General features: G+C 38.2%; 1 protein-coding gene across 6 annotated transcripts in view; it reads right to left on the bottom strand.

Annotated features, from left to right (window-relative positions):
• Positions 1-12,774: 12,774 nt before the first annotated feature.
• Positions 12,775-19,459, bottom strand: part of LOC122561080 (protein prune homolog 2-like) — a 424,382-nt gene continuing 417,697 nt past the window's right edge. For all 6 annotated transcript variants that reach the window (XM_043712461.1, XM_043712468.1, XM_043712477.1 and 3 more), the window contains one exon: positions 12,775-16,233. In XM_043712461.1, the coding sequence (XP_043568396.1) occupies positions 16,194-16,233 (40 nt within the window). In that variant the 3' untranslated portion in view covers positions 12,775-16,193. The remainder of the gene's footprint in view (positions 16,234-19,459) is intronic.

The following is a 19,459-nucleotide window of genomic DNA, read 5'->3' on the forward strand; positions in this document are numbered from 1 at the left end:
CATTTATTTGCATGGTTGGAAGAACTGCATTCATTCAAAACCAGATATCACAGTAAGCAGTCTGATACCAAAAACAAAGTTTCCTGGAGAAACTCAGTAGGTCTGGCAGCATCCGTGCAGAGAGAAATACAGTTAATATTTCAAATTTGATATTATTTTTCAGAACTCAAAATGGAAGTGCTAAGGAAAAGTCATATCGGACTCAAAATATTAACTGTTTCTCTCTCCACACATGCTGATGAGTTTCTCCAGCACTATCTGCTTTTATTTCACATTTCCTGCATCTGCGGTATGTTGCTTTAAGTCTGATACTATACTGTGGTTGGTAGAGGTACTGGATAGACATTTTAGTAAAGGCCATTTGGAAAGTAGCTGGTACCAATTTGGCAGCTTATTTCGACAGGAAATATGAGTGCAATGCTTCCTGATCTAAAATTTCCCTGGATAAGCACTGATTAATTCATAACATCATACAGTACAGAAGAGATCCTTCAGCCCTTTGAGTCTGTACTGACAAAATCTATTCTAAATCTACACTGGTCCTGCTTTCCAGCACTTGGTCCATTGCCTTGAATGTTAAGAATTTCAAGTGTTCGTTCTAGTACTTTTTAAAGGTTGTGACATCTCTTTTCTTGAATACCCCCCCAAAAAGTACATTCCCACCACCTCAAAACCCTCTAAACCTCCTGCCTTTCACCTTTAATCCTTATTATTGACCCTTGTAATCCCCCATCTAAGTCCCTAATATTCTTGTACACCTCAGCTTTAATTCCGTATCAGCTTTCTAAAGAAAGCAATCCAAACTTATCCAGACTCTCTTCATAGCTGAACTGCTCCATTTATCCCAGGCAACTTTTAGATTAGATTAGATTACTTACAGTGTGGAAACAGGCCCTTCGGCCCAACAAGTCCACACCGACCCGCCGAAGCGTAACCCACCCATACCCCTACATTTACCCCTTTACCTAACACTACGGGCAATTTAGCATGGCCAATTCACCTGACTTGCACATCTTTGGACTGTGGGAGGAAACCGGAGCCCCGGAGGAAACCCACACAGACACGGGGAGAACGTGCAAACTCCACACAGTCAGTCGCCTGAGTCGGGAATTGAACCCGGGTCTCTGGCGCTGCGAGGCAGCAGTGCTAACCACTGTGCCACCGTGCCGCCCACAAACTTCTCTTTATTCATTCATGAGATGAGGGCATCACTGGCTAGATAACATTTATTTCCCATCTCTAATTGCCTAGAGGTCAGTTAAGTGTCAAAGACAGATAAAGATGGCAGTTTCCTACCCTCAAGGTCATTAGTGAACCACACGGGTTTGCAACAATCGACAATGGATTCATGGTCATTATTAGACTCTTAATTTCAGATCTTTTAAAATTGAGTTCAAATTCCACCATCTGCCATAGCTGTATTCGAAACCAGGTCTCCAGAACATTAGCTGGGTCTCTAGATTAACAATCCATCGATAATGGCCACTAGGCCATCACCTTCCCCACATTCTGTGAATCTCTTCTGCACCCCCTCTAGTGCAATCGTGTTTTTCCTACAGATTGGTGAGCAGAACTGCACACAGCAGTCTAGCTGTGGCCGAGACAAATGGGCAAGATAAATAAGATTTACACAATAAACTCATTAACAAATTGATTGCTTCCCTAAAAAATATGGAGCAGAGAGAAATCCAATGGGTTTATGCTTACTGACCTTTAAGCACTGTATATGTACTTAGAATTGTATTAAACAGTGACATCTTGTGGTAAACATTACAAAATGTATTGTTTCGGGATGAGAACTAATTCTCAGATTTTGCAGCAGGGTGAAGCAGCATTTTGAAGGAAGCTGCCCACAGTTATGTGGCATGGTTTTACCCTTTCCTGACTGCAGTTTAGGTTAGGTACAAAGTCAAGGAATTTTCTAGCATGCAATAGCAGTGTTTTCAGCGAACAGATAGGCAGACAATTCCGTTGAAATAAACAAATTTAAAAGGATTTAGTGAAAGTAGTGTTTCGAATATCAATAATACTTCAGAAAAGCAACACATTCTCAACCTGAAGGTTGAATTACAGTGTACGTTACACCTTATAATTTATATATAAAAAAAAGTGTAATCTAGAGAAAAACTTTGTGGCTGAATACTCAGTTCCTCTTGTCTAGGTTCATACAATGTTCTAAATACTTGGGTAAACGTTAATTGCTAAGATGATAAAGTAACCCGGGCAGTCTTTTCTTAGCCACAGGATTAACTTGATGGGTCAATACCTCCTAAGTGTCTAGAACTGAATCTGAGCTGGAGCTCTGGCTCATGGAGTAGCGCTGCCTCCTGCCTGAGTCCCTTTTTAAAGTAGTTCCTCCACCTTTGAATTTCTAAATGACAATCACTTTAGATTGGATAACCTCGCAGTCCAGTCTCTTCAGGAAGTGGCCTGGGACCATTCAGGAATTAGGTGATCTTGTGCAGTTTGGTTCAGAACACAGGAATTCTCCTCATATTGCCCTAATGATCTACTGTCAATCACTAATAAAAATCCTGCTCTGTTAATTGAAATTTTGCTGAAACTAAATCAATGCTTATGATCAAATTACGCAGAAGCTAAAGAGCAACTAACATTTAAAATACATTTTTAAAATTTGGATTATGTATTATGTAGAAATTTAATATTCCATAAGTACACAATTGACTTTTCAAAGCCATTGTGTGTATAGCAGTAAATGAAATTAGTACACCATAAAAATCTAGATACACCTCATTTAACAAAGATTGAGCAAGTTAGACAGCAACTATGGAGACAAAAGGCTTTGTTTTATCATAACTGAGGAAAGATAGAACTGTAACAGGTTTTGAGCAAGTGAAAGAGGGAGGGTGAAGGAAGATCAAAGTGTGTAATGTGATGATGGTATGGGACAGAATATGACAAAAAATATTGATGTTAAAAAAGCCACAGGAATAGCTATAGAATTCTTCTATTTTTAAAAATGTCTAGAAAATGTGAATGGTTATAAGTGGCTATCTGAACTCAGCGAAAAGAAAACAAGAACACCAGTAGAAAAAACTCTAAATTTAATGGAGTCATAGGTAATGATCTAAAATTGTTGAAGTCAATGTTGAGCCAAGTAGGCCCAGAAGCCCAGTCAAAAATGAGGTACCATTTCTCCAGCTTACCTTGAACTTCATTTGAACATTGCAACAGGCAAAGGATGGAAAGCTGGGGCGTTGGAAGGACAAGGGACAGAACGTCACTCATGCAGACTGAGTGTGAGCTTGGTCTCCCCTGTATAAAGGAGATCACACCACAAAAGTAGTGAATACTTAACACTAAATTAAAAGAAGTATTCAGCCATTCACACATCATCTGTACACTGCTTTTGCTTTTTACTTCACCTGGTAAAACTCTTTGACATGGAACCCTTGCCACTTAATCTCTGTTCCCATTCACTCAGTCACAGAACTGCCCATTTGTTTCTACTCACTAATCCTTCTTTTACTTGCTCACTGACAGTTTTTTTTCTTTTGTCCATTCTGATGAAGCTTATTGCCCTGAACCATTGGGCTGCATTCAGCATGGGGGCAGATGTCCAGCCCAATACCTTCCCAGATACCCCAGGGCCATCCCCACAATATGGAGGACGGACGGGTGCCGAAGTCATCAGCCCACCCATCATGTGGAAATAAATAATTTAGGCTCAATTGAACCTAAAGAGTACGACTCCAGAGAGGTGTAGAATCACCAAGAGCAACTTCTAGATTTCTATCTGAATCTGAATACGTGCAGACTCCTGGAGTTGCAGTTAACTTCAGTGAATAATTACAGTGAACACAAAGAATTTCACCACCATAACTATCATAAACTCCAAGCCATTAGTTATGTTTAAGATCAAAAACCATCACTCTTACTAAATGTGTTGAAAAATTTGACCATTTACTGCCATCAATTTTACTTCTGTCCAAATGTGAATTTTAAGGAGTTGCTGAAAAAAAGCAGAACATTTAAATATTATAATTTTTTGCCAAGTGGCCTTTCTATTCTGCTTGCATTGTCTGTGCTAACAGTCACAAGGTGAGTAACGGAGACTAGTGTCTTTTCTAAAATCATAACATAGTTTCTCTCTACCAAACTTTATTAACATCTGTTGTATCAATGGAAACAGAAAATACAAATAAGAAATACAACTGCTTCAGTTGCCAAAATCCCAAGGTGCCCTTGCTCCTCTGGACCTGAATCAGTAAATGTGACATTTTGTATAAATGTTTATCCTATTGGAAGCTACGGCAGCCATGTACCCTGTTTCCTGGCCCATGTCCACTGCCTGTATTGCCTCACACTACTGAAAGGGCCTTCACAAAATCAAGAAATTTGGGCTATTCCTACAGTATAACTTTGCTCTGGTTTCATAAGACTAAGTGGTATAGTCTCCAATACTAAGTCTGGAGATTTCTTGATATAATTGCAAGACAAGTAGTGAGGCAATGTGCCTGAAAAAACATTGACCTTGCTTTCCCTTTAGCAAGTCTCATGAAACATGGTTCTGTACGGAAATCATAAAGAACTACTGTGAACCATGTCATTATACTGTTTTGACAGTTACAAAGCCACAGTTTGAATTTTCAGGAAGTTGTAGCACTTACTTGGAGTTATTGATAAATTCTCACAGCAGTTTTTGTTTCTGCTACTCCACCAGTCCTCAATTATTGACCAATTTCATATTATTTCTGTGGCCTTAAGCTGCAAATAAATATTTTGGCACTGCACTAGAAGTAGAAAATTCAACACTGAATGCACAAAGGAAATTTTGTTTTCCCTAAGTTTGCATTAAGATTTACTTCTAATGAAAAATGGAAAAACGTTATTGTTGTTTGAAAAAAGTTGCAGAAATGTTACACTTACATTTGAAATTACATTCCTAGGAATTTAAAATGTTACTGAAAATATGTTAGCCAACTATTGTAGAAGAATGAGCTAATGAGAAACTTAGTATAAAAATGGTGACATTTAATGCAACTCCAAAATGTGCAATATTTCTGGACAATGACTCAACAAATACTGAGAAAGCTTCTTAAGAAACTTGCCGGCAGAATGGAATTTTCCAGTGATGTCAAAAGGCAACACGTGTTCCATCCTCAGATGTTGGCTTTCTCATCTATCCCTCTTACTTCAAATCCATTTGCTTACTTCATAACGATTTTAATTGCATTCAACCCTTAACTTTTCTTTTAGAAATAAGTATGAATGAGGACAGGTGCCTTAACCCTATATATGACTTTTGCTTTCATGGGTTATAGAAATAGCTATATCTCTCTCTCTCACAGTTGTTAAGAAAATACCACTGACCTTTCCCAACTGTCATCAAGGCATGTCAGATAATTGTTTGGCTTCAAAATACAACCTCCTTAGTTTTCAATAAAAAAGAACATATTGAACAAAACATGACAGCATTTTATTTTGCTCTTCCTAAGATTAATTTGCTTTACAAAATGTATGGGACATAAAACAAAGCTATAGCAGATAAATGAGGTAGCAGTTTGTTCTCATTAGCACAAGAACAGCCTATTTTTAGATGAAGTCAATAGAAGTTTATTGTGATAAAGGTTATAGAAATAACTGTGCAGAAGGTTCAACAAACTCAGCTCATGAAGTCATTGCCCTGTAAAATTGTTAAGTTTCAGACAAGATTTTTTGAGAGTCTGAAGTCATTACATGAAAGTTTTAAAAAGTAAAACAGCACAATTAATAAAGTTATTCTGTGACACGAAATCAACTAATTTTTAATTTCGCCTTAAGCGTTATTTAGGATTTTGGAATTTTAGTAACTGAAAAAAATGATGGATAAAAAGAATTAGAAAAGTGTTGAACGGATTGTGGAAATTGATGCATTGTTACATTGCTCCAGGAGGATTTCGAAACCAGACATTCATGTGTAATTATATATAGGTCCTGGAACACTACTTTAGTCACTACCAATATACAGGAAAAAGTGAGGACTGCAGATATTGGAGATGAGAGTCAAAAGGTGTGGTGCTGGAAAAGCACAGGAGGTCAGGCAGCATTTGAGAAGCAAGAAAATTGACGTTTCGAGCATACACTCTTCATCAGGAATGTGGAGGGGTGGGGGGGAGGTAGCTTGGAATGTAATAGATAGATGAAGGTGGGGGTGATGCTGATAGGTAAGAGTGGAGGGTGGGGCTGATGGGTGGGAAGGAAGATGGACAGGTAGGTGGACATGCAAGTCCTGGGCCTCCTTCACTGCCAAGTCCTAGCCACCTGATGCCTGGAGGAAGAACACCTCATCTTTTGCCTTGGGACCCTCCAACCACACAGAATCAATGTTGATTTCACCAGTTTCCTCATTGTCACTCTCCCCACCTTATCCCAGATCCAACCCTCCAACTCGGCACTGCCCTCTTGAACTGTCCCCACCTGTCCATCTTCCTTCCCAATCATCTGTTCGGCCTATCACCATCACCTCGCCTGCACCCCCCCGCCCCCCTTCCCCCCCACCTTCATCTACCTAACATCTTCCTAGCTACCTTCTCCCAGCCCCACCTACACCCTCCATTTATCTCTCAGTCCCCTTGGGCCCCCACTCCCCAATAAATACACACACACACACACGTTCCTGATGAAGAGCTTATGCTTAAACGTCAACTTTCCTGCTCATCGAATGCTGCCTGACTTGCTGTGCTTTTCCAGCACCACACTATTTGACTACAAATATACAGTCAGGTAAGTGAGCAAACATGTATCAAACTGCTGTACACAGTGAGATCTGAGAAATGGATTTGAGGAAGCTCCAATACTTAGAATTTAAAAGAGTCATTATTTTGAAGTTCAGGGAACAAAACATAACAATGGTGTTTGATTCTGTGAATTGAACACTCCCTGCTGTGTACTGGCTAGTTGATCCTCGCAAGTTGCTGCCACCAGCTAAATGAAGCTAAAATACATGGTTAAAATGGACAATTGCTTCCTAAGTTATTTAACTGATTTAGCAGTTCCACAGGGGTTTTCCACTCCCCCAGCATACTGATTATGGGATGATGACAGGATTCCAACCCAATGTAAAGTGTTTGATGAGTCATTACAGTATTGAGTAACAGGATAGGCTGGATGGGCTGAATTGCCAACTCCTGGTCACATGTTCATATTATTTTTAGGAGATATAACTCCTCCCATATGCTCAAACATATGTAAAAAAAAAAGTCCCCATGTGTCTCCACAAACTTAAAAAATATTTTTGAAAGCAGACTTTTAGCTGGACTTTTAAAATAATTCCATTGATGCTTTAGACTTGTTTTTTGTACAATATGATGGAATATTAATCTGCTCTGTTAAATATGCTGATGTGGAGGTTTAGAAGTGTTACCAGTTTTCCACTGCAGAGATCGTAAAGTATGGAAGTTTATTTTATTATTAAAATAATTTGGGTGCAGTAAAGATCACAGAGAAAATGACTCTAGCAAGTAGAAGTGTCTTAGAATCACAAAATTTTACGATACAGAAGGAGGCTATTTCACCTTGTATCTGTACCGGATCCTGAAAGAACTGCCCCACTAATCTCATTTTCCACCCGACCCCTGCAGTTCTCTAAATTCAACACATTCAAATATATATCCAACTCTTTATTGAAACCAACAGAATATGCCTCCATCACTTTCCTTGGCAGTCAATCCTAATCCTAACAACGCTTTGAGTAAAGAAGTTTCTATTCATCTCACTCCTTGCTCTCTTTCTGACAAACTTGAAATTGTGACTGATATATCAGCTAGTGGCAACATAATATCCTCCTTTACTCTGTCAAAAATATTGTTGATTTTGAACACCTTAAATAAGGTAATCTCCTAATCTTCTCTGCTCGAAGGAGAATAAGCACAATTTCTCTAATTGTTCCTTTATTCTAAAATCCCTTATTCCTGGTATCATGCTCACAAATCTCATTTGAATCTTCTCCAAGGTTCTCTAAATAAGGTGACTAGAACTGAATACAATACTCCAAATGTGGTCTGACCAATGATTTGCTGAGATGTAGCATCACTTCGTAACTTTTATACCGTATGCCTATATTTATAAACCCAAGGATCTTTAAGCTTTCTTAACAACTGCGTCAACCCATCTGGCCACCCTCAGAGAATCATGCACTTGAACTTCAAGATGTCTCTGCACCTGTACTCCCTTCAAAGCTTTACTATTGAGTTTATCTTCTACCAAAATACACTACCTCACATTTCTCTGCATAGAAATTCATCTATCAAGCAACTGCCTATTTGGCCAACTTCTCAATGTCCCTCTGAGGTTACTCAGTATCATCCTCGTAATTCACTATTCTCCCTAGCTTAGTATTACCTACAAATTTAGAGATTTTCCACTCAACACCCAATTTCAAACTGCCTTTTCTCTAATTTTCTTCAATTCATTCACAAATGTATGTTTGTGTCATTGATGTCCTAGCATTCACTGCCCAACTCTAATTGCCCTGCAGAATTTGGGATGAGTTGTCATTTTGAATCACTGCAGGATTTGGGGGTGAGCTGTCATTTTGAACCACTGCAGTCCATGTGGTGTAGATACACTAACAGCAACATTGTTCCCCACCATGAAGCCACATGAACCATAGAGGTCCACACACTGAACAAGCATAGAAAGAATCTTGATCTACAGTGTTGTTAGGAAGTTTTAGGATTTTGACCAAGTGACAGTGACGTAAGAGTGATTATTGTTGCAAATCAGAATTTGGAAGCTTGGAAGGGTCTAACAGGTGACTGTGTTCCCATGATCTGCTGCCTTTGACCTTCTCGATGATAGTGGTCATGTGTTTGGAAGGTGATGTCTCAAGAGCCTTGCTGAATTGTTGCAGTGCAAACTGTGTATGTACACACTGCTGCCATTCCGGAAAAACTGAGGACTGCAGATGCTGGAGATCAGAGTCAAAAGTGTGGCATTGGAAAAGCACAGCAGGTCAGGCAGCATCCGAGGAGCAGGAGAATCGATGTTTCGGGCATAAGTTCTTCATTAGGAATGTGCACTATATATCAGTGGTAGAGGGAGTAAGGGTTAAAGGCATTAGATGGAGTACCAATCAAGTGGATTACTTTGGGTTATGGACTAGGCCAGACCCCCTCAAAACATTTCAAGTAAGTAGTCCAGAACTAACTTTGTTAGATGTTTTAAGCAGGTGTAACGCAGATATTCGAATGATGCAGCTGGTCAAACAACTTAGTTTTAAACAAACTAGAATTTATTTATAAGATTACCAAGTTAAACACAAACAGAAGAGAACATAATACCAAAACCCAACAGACTATCCCCACTTAGTGATGCTGTTCCCAACACTTGCAACAATCCCCGTGAGCACCCCTTGGCACAAAAGATAAAATCAAACACAGGATCTTACAGGAGAGAAGCCAGAGAGAGGATCAGCACGGACCTGCTTCTTTGGGTCCAGCATCTTCAAACTGCCTGACTGCTTTCAGAGGAAAGCTAGACTGCCAAAATCAAGTCAAACCAGAGAAAAGCTGAGCTAGAAGAACTAGCCACTCTCCTTTCATTGTACGTGTTCTTTTTTAAACGTGAAAGCCTTTGCCTGAGGCAATATCTGTTAGTTATAATCAAATTGATCCTAAAACCTATCCAAACCCAGATTTTTCAGAACTTGTGTTTTTACCACCTCCTGAATAAAAAACTAAGGACAAATAACCTTGTTAAAGGAACAGCATCACCACCTTTGTTTTAAAAGGTGTGCAGCTTCTTGCATATTGTTGAAGCTGATTCATTCAGGCAACTCAAGAGTATTCTAAAACACTTCTGATTTGTGTCTTGAAGTTGGTGGATAGGCATTGAAGAGTTTGGGAGCAAATTACTCAGAATCAAATCCCTACACTTTGATCTGGTCTCTACTGATCTGGTAATTACTGTATTTATAGAATTGATTTTGTCCAGTTTCTGGCCAATGGTAATACCCAGATATTGTTAATGGGGGATTTAGCAATTGTCATTGAATGTCAAAGTGCCATGTTTGGATTCTCTTTTGATGAGGAAAGTTATAACCTAACACATACGGCACAAATGTTATTTGCCACTTACCAATTCACGACTGAATGTTTTATAGGTCTTGCTACATTTGGACACAGATTACTTCAGTATCTGACTCATTGTGAGTAGTGCTGAACATTTTGCAATCATCAACAATGATCTTTACTTTGGACTTTATGATGGAGAGAACATTATTAATGGAGAGGTTGGGTCCAGGGCACTACCCAGAGGAACTCCTGCAGTGAAATCCTTCTGCTGTGATGTTTGACCTTTGGCAACGTATGCCCAAAACGTCAATTTTCCTGCTCCTTGCATGCTGCCTGGCCTGCTGTGCTTTCCCAGCGACACCCTCTCAACTCTGATCTCCAGCATCAGCAGTCCTCACTTTCTCCTAAGTTTCCTTTGTTAGGTATGACAGCAGAGAGGTTGCCTGATTCCAATGTACTCCAGTTTTTGCTCAGGTTCTTTGATTCCACACTTGGATACCTTGATGTCAAGAGCAGTCATCCTCAGTTCTCCTTGAGCTCCACTCTTTTTTCCATGTTTGGACAAAGACTATAATGAGATTAGATGAGTGGGCCTGACTAATCTTGACAGCATTAATGAAACAAGTATTGTTAAATGCCACTTGATAAGATTGTTGGACACCTTCCACCAATTTGCTGATGATTGTTCATAGACTGATGAGGCGATAATTTGTTGGGTTGAATTTGTTCTGTAGACAGGACATATCTGGGCAATTGCTTACATTGGGAGGTAGATGCCAGTCTTGTAACTACACTAAAACACTTAATTTGTGTTTTCAATAGGTCTGCAGTACTAAAAGTGTTATATTGTCAGGGCTTTTACACCACAACTAGTGCCTTCAGTCCTTTCTTGATATCATGTGAATCCAACTGAATTGGGTGAAGACTGGCATCTGTGATGCTGAGGATCTCAGGAGGAAGCCAAGACGGATCATCCAGCCAGCATTTCTGGCTGGATATTGTTACAAAAGCATCAGTCTCATTTTGTGACGTGCTGGTCTCCTCCATTATCCAGGATGGTGCAATTTATTGAGATACAGTATGTCTACATACGATATTTGATCTTGCGGATTATTATTTTAAAAAGTCAATTTGTGTCATTGAAAGATATAACACAGAGCTGTTAGTCTCACTTCCCTGCTTCTTCCCCATAACCTGTAATTCATTTTCATTACAACTGTATCGCTGGTTACCTTTTGGAATATACCACCAAATTAGTTCCTTCCATTATTATTTTACCATATTCCAGCAGAAAAAAAAATTCTCATCTCTCTGCTGGTTCTTTTTTCACCTTAAATCTGAGCCCTTGTGTCACTGATCCTCCTGTTGTTACAAACTGTGCCCCCTCCCACTCTAAAACTGTTTTTAAAAAAAACTTCAATCTAAATCTACTCAACCTTCTCTCCCCACAGCACCGCACCCTTGCATAATGCTTGTAGATCTGTCCTGTAGCTTCTTGACAATAGCTGCATCTTATCTATTTACTTAGCTTTTTAAAGATAATAACAAGTCTCACGATACTTCACAGTAGTGTTAGAAGTAAAGTTTGTTACCGAATATAAGGCAAAACTAGGTCAAATGACTAAAACTTGGCCAAAGATATCTGTTTTAAGTCCTTAAAGGTGGAAAGTTAGGTAGAAAATTCTGAAGCTCAGGGCTAAGGCAGCTGAAAGCAAAGTAGACAGCAATGGATTGACAAATCATGGATTCTCAAGCAAACCAGGTTTGATGAATGCAGGTATCCTGGAAAGTTGCAGGGCTGAAAGAATGTTTCTTTGAATTTGATCATGGAATGTGGGAATTGCTAGGTGAACAATTATTGCCTATTTCTAGTAAGCCTTGAGCTGGTGGTGGTGACCTGTCTTCTTCAACCTCTGCAGTTCATGGGCTGTGGATACACTCCTACACCTTAGCTCCCTGGATTTATTTTGCCAATGACAGCCCTTGGATTGGTTTATCAACTAGGACCAGCTGTGAGTTCCAGAGAATTAAATATAGTAATGACTGATTCCTGGGTGAGCGACTACAGCTTTGCTTTTGGACAATGCAGCAGAAACAACCAGTCAAGAAGGAGAAAACTTCCCTTTCAGTGGAGAAGTTAAAGAAAATCTCGAGCAGCTAAATACATGCTCTTTCTCAGCTAAATCTCTTCTTGAAAGGAAGAAAGTGGAAAAAAAAGCCTTCAGAAACAGTAAAAGGGTAGATCTTAACTGGTGAGTGAAAAGCTGAGGATCAGTGTATCCACAGCCTCTGTCCTCCTCAACTAGTTGAGAGGAATGGGGTTGAATGAAAATATCTCATTGAAATCTATAATGTGGACCAGTGCCAGAACTGCATTGCACTGACTTTACTTTTTGTTCCTCCCATCTGTAAAATGTGTGTGCTGTCATGTCTCTTTGTATATTTGTTTGTACGGGGTATGGAGATTTTTTTGTTAAAAAGTGGTAACGTTTAAGTAATAGTGTGTTAAGGTAATTTGTGTCCCTTTCTTGTCACTATTCAAAACTGGTTGATTGTAATGATAGATATTTTCTTGTTACATACAGAAACTACTCAGTGTTTCCTTTTGACCTGGATTCATCGGTCAGGTAAACTGGGAACTTTGGATTTATTTAAATCTTTTCACATTTGAGATGACTCCAAGAATAATGGGACTTGATTTCCAGAGCTCTAACTCAGTGAGTTGTGACAGTTTAAATAGAACAAAAAACACACAACATAAAGGCTATCACAGCATTTAATAGTGCAAATTAACATTTTAAGAATATGTAAAGTTTCACACCACATTCTTACGTAAAGAATGGTCACCAATTTGTCAAAGTAATAATGCCGAAGGGATACAATAGCAGAGGGCATTGTTTTACATAATAGGCAGAGCAGCAGATATAACTACTACAAGGTACTGATTCCTCCTTTAGTGATGCTGTAGCTTCTGCCCTAGCATGCACATGTTCTTTAACTGTTTGACATCTTAAATTCCCTAATATAATATATATATACATATATAGCATTTTACATAGATTCAAAAGTATCTATGTCCAAATCCACATTGAAATAGCATTGCTCAATTTGACCATGATCTGAAATTTAACCATTTGAAATTCTGTGCAGTCAATGTGGCACAGAAAGTAGGAGATTGTTATGCTGCCTGTCACATAGGGAAAAACATGCCCTTTTACAAACATCTTCATCTTTTTGGCAGTCACTTTAGGTAGTTTATTTTTAAATCCTATTTAAAAAAAAAGTGAGTTCATCCATTTGTTGTCTCATTTAGCTATGCTGTAAATCATTTACATAAACTATCCTTTAAAAGGGAAACAAACAACTGAAAATGTAATGGGCAATTTCGGACTTGCATGTGTTAATTGCTTTGCATTTTCTAACAATGCTTAGATGAGAGAATGTCATTAACATGTTACAATAAAAAATTATACTGTTTTTACTTACAATAATCAAATGACCATGAATTTAGGAAGGCAAAATGTGACAGTATCTAGAATTTACGAGTGAAAACAGCTCTTTACAATTTTCAGAATGCACTCAATATTTCAATACATATCAGTTGCAAGTTTTGTAAATCATCAATATTTAGTTATTGGAATGGAGTTGTCACGAAGTAAGCAGATTGGTAACTGAGGGGAAAAAAGTTTTGGAAGCTCCCCCTTAAATCTGCTGAATGACACAAATAAACCAGTGAGTAATGGCTGCTGGACGATTTGTGCAGATAAGCTGCTAGGAAACGGGGAGACAGGAGGAGAAACCACAACAAATGATAGAAGGGGCAATGCACTCAAACGTTAAGTGATTTGGTCACGGAATTAGCCAGTGATTTTCCCCATGAAAACAATAAACTGTAGTCTAGATGGGCCCTAAAGCCTTGTCAAGACAGAATGCATTCTTCTTGCTGTTCTTTAAAGTAGGTTTGTAGAAAGCTTGATCAGTGCAGAACAGAACTACAGAAATTTTAGAAATTATATATATATATATATATAGTCATTAAGAAAATAATCAAATGTTAAATTTGAATGCAACAATTTTCATAATTGACATATTATTGGTTTACATTGACTATGGCTCATTCACCCTGGAAGTCAGTCAATCTTTTTGAAAGTTAAAGAACACTCAAGGCCAAAGGAGTCATTAAAGTTAGAAATAGATAATACATCATGTAATTCTTTTCTTTAAAAATTATACAACCGAAGTTCACTAAAATTACCATTTAAAGTTACAGATTATTGCATTGAAGCTTTTCTCATTATTAAAGTAAGGATTTAGGAAATAAAACATTTTCAAAAATATAACTTTAGAAGTCACTGATTTTCTTGGTAATTATCTACGTGGTTGACTGTTGTTAAAGGAAATCTCTATTCTATATTGCAGAGGTAACACATTAATGAAAAGTGTAAAAATCAAAATAAAATGACTTGGAATTAAGTGAATTATACAACTAAAATGTGCATATTTTGTAAAATCCTTAAACTGTTTTAAAAATAAAGCAAAAATAGAATAAAATTGAAATGAATCAAATTCTAAGAAACAATTTTTGAATATATCCCTTTGCCTGTAATTTATCACACTTGGTTGTGTATTATGTAGAAAGGGAATTAAAATTGTACTGCGGATTCTAACAACTGACTGATAGATGTCATTAACTGAGGTTTCTGAATTGAAACTTTTACATGACAATATATTCTGACAAACTAAATCTACAAACGTATTAACGAATGTTTTGCTCTGAATTTAGTACATACCAAAGATACAAATTCACAATGAAGGTAAAGATGAATAAATCAGACAAGTTTGTCACTTTTTTTTAAGCTATTCTCGGGATGTCAGTATCATGAGCAGGGCTGATGCATTCTTGTGCATTCTCACACACCTTTGAAATATGGCACACCTTCTTCTTGAACTACTGCAGTTTGTGTGGAAAAAGATGCCCACAGCACGGTGCTGTTAAATAGGGTACCCCAGGATTTTCAGCTAGTGATGCTGAAAGAAGAGAGATGCATGTCCAATGTCTCTTGGAAGGGAACTTAAAATAGAAAGCTTTTTTTTCCTTTTAGGAATGCTTTCGAACAGAAAAACAAAGGATGAAAAAAGGTCAGGAAGGAAGGTTTCTAACATTACAAAGTTGTTTCTCTTTTCAATTGTTTAAAAGTGTGCATTTAGTCACAATACAGTAATAAATATATTTTGGTAACTACACAACATTGGGAAGGGATTACTAGTGTTAGAGTGTATGATCTAATTGAAAAATGGCTAGTACAGAAAGAAGATAATTTGCTTGGAACTACTGGCTTTGTGAGGGAATTCAGTATGAGAGTTTTCTTAATAATGCCATCTCTGATTAAAATACCAGTTCATCAGCTCTCAATGCACAAGTATGGAGGACTTATGGCCAGATATGAACCTCCTTCAAGTGATCAGGAAATGGTATGGATAATACAGGAGACTCCAATCTGTTAAATGAAACAGACAGCAGCACTGAGAATTTTTTAATAAGTTTTTAAAATGCTTCTCGAGGGTAAGTTTCCTTCTTTCCAGAACAGAATCAGTTGAAAATAAGTCATCTCCACTTGTGAAATGTAAAACTGGAAACATTCAAAATGGCCATTTCATGGTTTATCTATGTCAGAATAGCTCAAACTAAAGTTGCCTTTCAAGAATTTAATAAAAGCATTTTGAAATTTGAAATAAAGAACTTATTTTTCTCTTGCATTCCTTTGCAAAGCAGGAAAAGATATTCCAAATAAATCTCACATCATATGCTTTCTCTAGTCATGATTGGATGCAAAAATGTCAAAAAGTGGTGATCATTTTACTGCTCACTGGAAAAAGGCAGGAAGAAAAGAGGCAATTTGACACTTGGAAATTTCCTCTAAATATGGCAATGCTAATGCAGTGCTTCTGATTGATAATTAGTTTGAAATTACAGTCTTGAACTATATGTAAATTATTGCCACTTATTACAATATCATTTGACATTCTATTCACAGGCACAACTGTTCCAATGCATGACTCACAGAATAACACTTCATAAAATAAACATGAACAACCAACACATAAACAGTTAAGTCAAGAATTAATGAAGGAAGATAACTGGTTCAGTTGCTAGTCAGAAACTAAAACTGTAAGTGTTCACTGGTATTCCATAGATTTATCGAGTGCTGTTTCAACTCTGGGTAAAAAGAAAAAAAGTAAGTTGTAGCATACTTTAGGAAGAAAGTCAAATAAAAGACATAAAGGGAATCCATAAAAATACAAATAAATATAAATTATGGTTATCATTTTCAAAATTGGGCTGAAGGGTCTGAAAATAAGTTTATTAATTACAATGTTGATTGTGATAAGTAAAATGCTAAGAATGGTATCAACTTCAAACAGCATTCATGATTTTATTATCACAGTACAGCAGTTTTGAGTTTTACTAAATACATGCAATTTCCTTGTTTTTATAAGGAAAAGTTGAAGAAATAATTAAGACTCCTGGTTGGGATACCATTTCATGGAGATATGTTGCACTTTTGTACCTCAACCAAGAGGCCACTATCCATGAGTGAGCCTGGACAATAAGAGCCAGCAGGTCTTTGAAGATAAAGAACATTAGAACGAAGTTTGAATTTCTCCTTGATTTTGCTAATGTATACTTCTAAGTGATTGTGAATGTAGGTTTACCTTCTTTTCCTAAACAAGGAACTGGATTTTGTGGAGCAAGATAGTGGACGAGTTTGGAGAATCATGTGGGAAACCATATATCACCGCAGGAGCAATGTATCCCAATTGCCAAAATGCAAGTGGGAAGGCAGCAAAACAGGAAACTCCATTGTTATCAGGAGAAAATTCATAAATATTCAAAATCATTTACTGAGATTCACCATAGCCCCTCCGATTAAATAAAGCTGATGTGAGTCTGCCATACCCTAAATAACCCCTGCTCCTCTCCCCACTGAACACTGGTGGCCCATATATGGACTATCTGACCCACTGGCTGGGCTGTATTAACTTGGAGGAAAGTGAGTCACATGGTGTTGGACTGTCTTTGGATATTTCTTCGCTGTTTAAACCTGTCACTCAGAGGGGTAGAATTTGAGCAACAAAGTGACAAAGCCTAAAACTGGCTCTGAAAAAAGGACATTATACAGTACATCACAAATTATTACATTGCAGTGGCCATTTCACCAATCATGTCTTCAATGGCTCTCCTTAAACAGGTGAGGTGCTGGAGGACTGGAGGGTTGCTCATGTTGTCCCCCCTGTACAAGAAGGGTAGTAGGGATATTCCAGGTAACTACAGACCAGTGGGCCTGACATCAGTGGTGGAAAGGTTGCTGGAAAAGGTACTGAGGGATAAAATCTATTTATATTTGGAAACGAGTAGGCTTTTCAGTGATAGGCAACATGGTGTGTGGGGGAAATCATGCCTCACCAACTTAATAGGGTTCTTTGAGGAAGTGACCAAGTTGATAGATGAAGGAAGAGCTGTAGATATCATATACATGGATTGCAGTAAGGTGTTTGATAAGGTTCCCACGGTAAACTAATGGAGAAAATGAAGTCACCCTGTGTGCAGGGTGTTCTAGCTAGATGGATAAAGAACTGGTTGAGCAACAGCATACAGAGAGTAGTAGTTGAAGAGAGTTTCTTGAAATGGAGAAAGGTGACCAGTGATGTTCCACAGGGATCAGTGCTGGGGCCACTGTTGTTTGTGATATACATAAATGATCTGGAAGAGGACACTGTTGGTATGATCAGCAAGTTTGCAGATGACACAAAGATTGGTGGAGTAGCAGAAAGCATAGGGGACTGTCAAAGAATACAGGAGAATATAGATAGACTGGAGAGTTAGGCAGAGAAGTGGCAGATGGAGTTCAATCCAGGCAAATGTGAGGTGATGCATTTTGGGAAGTCTAATTCTAGAGTGAATTATACAGTAAACGGAAGAGCCTTGGGAAAAGTTGATGAGCAGAGATATCTGGGAGCTCAGGTTCATTATACCCTGAAGGTTGCTGCAAAGATGGAGAGAGTGGTCAAGAAGGCATATGGTATGGTTGCCTTCATCGGACATGGTGTGGAGTATAACAGCTGGCAGGTCATTTTAAAATTGTACCAGACATTGGTTCGGCTGCATTTAGAATGCTGTGTACAGTTCTGGTCTCCACATGACCAAAAGGATGTGGACGATTTGGAGAGGGTGCAGAGAAGGTTTACGAGGATGTTGCCTGGTATGGAAGGTGCTAGCTATGAAGAGAGGTTGAGTAGGTTAGGATTGTTTTCATTAGAAAAAAGGAGATTGAGGGGGGGACCTGACTGAGGTCTACAAAATCATGAAAGATATAAACAGGGTAGGTAGAGATAAGCTTTTTACCCAGGGTGAAGGATTCAATAACAAAAGGTCACTCTTTCAAGGTGAGAGGTGAAAAGTTTAAGAGAGATACACGCGTCAAGTATTTTATGCAGAGGGTGGTGGTAGGTGCCTGGAATGCGTTGCCAGCAGCAGTAGTAGAGACAGGCATGGTAGATTCATTTAAGATGTGTCTGGGAGCAGAGGGGTTCAGATGTTTAGGAATTGGGCAACACGTTTAGACAGCGGATTTGGATCGGCTCCAGGCTTGGAGGGCCGAAGGGCCTGTTCTTGGGCTGTATTTTTCTTTGTTCTTTGTTCAAATAAGCATTATGTGTTCATGCCATTCTCCTTCCATTTTCCATTCCATTTCACTTGTTTCTATTTCAGTAACAATACGATACCCTTTTGAATGCCCAATTGAATCTGCCTCACTGCCAGGCAGTAAATTTCAGGCTCAAACCATTCCTCATATCACATTTGCTTCTTTTGCGTATCACTTTAAGTCAATATTACTTAGTTCTTGATCCTTATTCAAGATGGAACAATTTCTCTCTCTCTACTGTATCCAGCCATTTCATGTTCTGAAAGCTTCCATTTAATTTTTTTCTTAGCCTTTTTCTCTCCAAGGAAACAGTCATAACCCTCTTCAATCTACACTCTTAACTGAAGTTTCTATCTTTGGACACATTCTTGAAAATCTCTTCTGCACTCTCCCCAATGTGTTTTATAATTCCTATAATGATATGCTCACAAATGTACACAATACTCCTGCTGAACAAACACCATCCAGACTATGTGAAACTACATCTATCATAACTACTTTCTTTAGAAGAGGAATGAAATAGTTGGGGACAAAAGATTCTAATCTGATTTAAGAAGTCCAGAATTCTGTGATAATTGCACCTAAAACAAAAAAAGGATGTGACAATCCAAACATAGCTGAGCAGTTCTACTGAACATCAGTGGCCTGAAACATTAATCGTGTATTTGTCTCTTCAGTAAGGCCATCTGTATTACCTGAGTATTTATAACATTTTCTATTTTATTTCACATTTCCAGC

This window comes from Chiloscyllium plagiosum, chromosome 2, assembly GCF_004010195.1.
Source record: "Chiloscyllium plagiosum isolate BGI_BamShark_2017 chromosome 2, ASM401019v2, whole genome shotgun sequence".
Lineage (NCBI taxonomy): Eukaryota > Metazoa > Chordata > Chondrichthyes > Orectolobiformes > Hemiscylliidae > Chiloscyllium > Chiloscyllium plagiosum.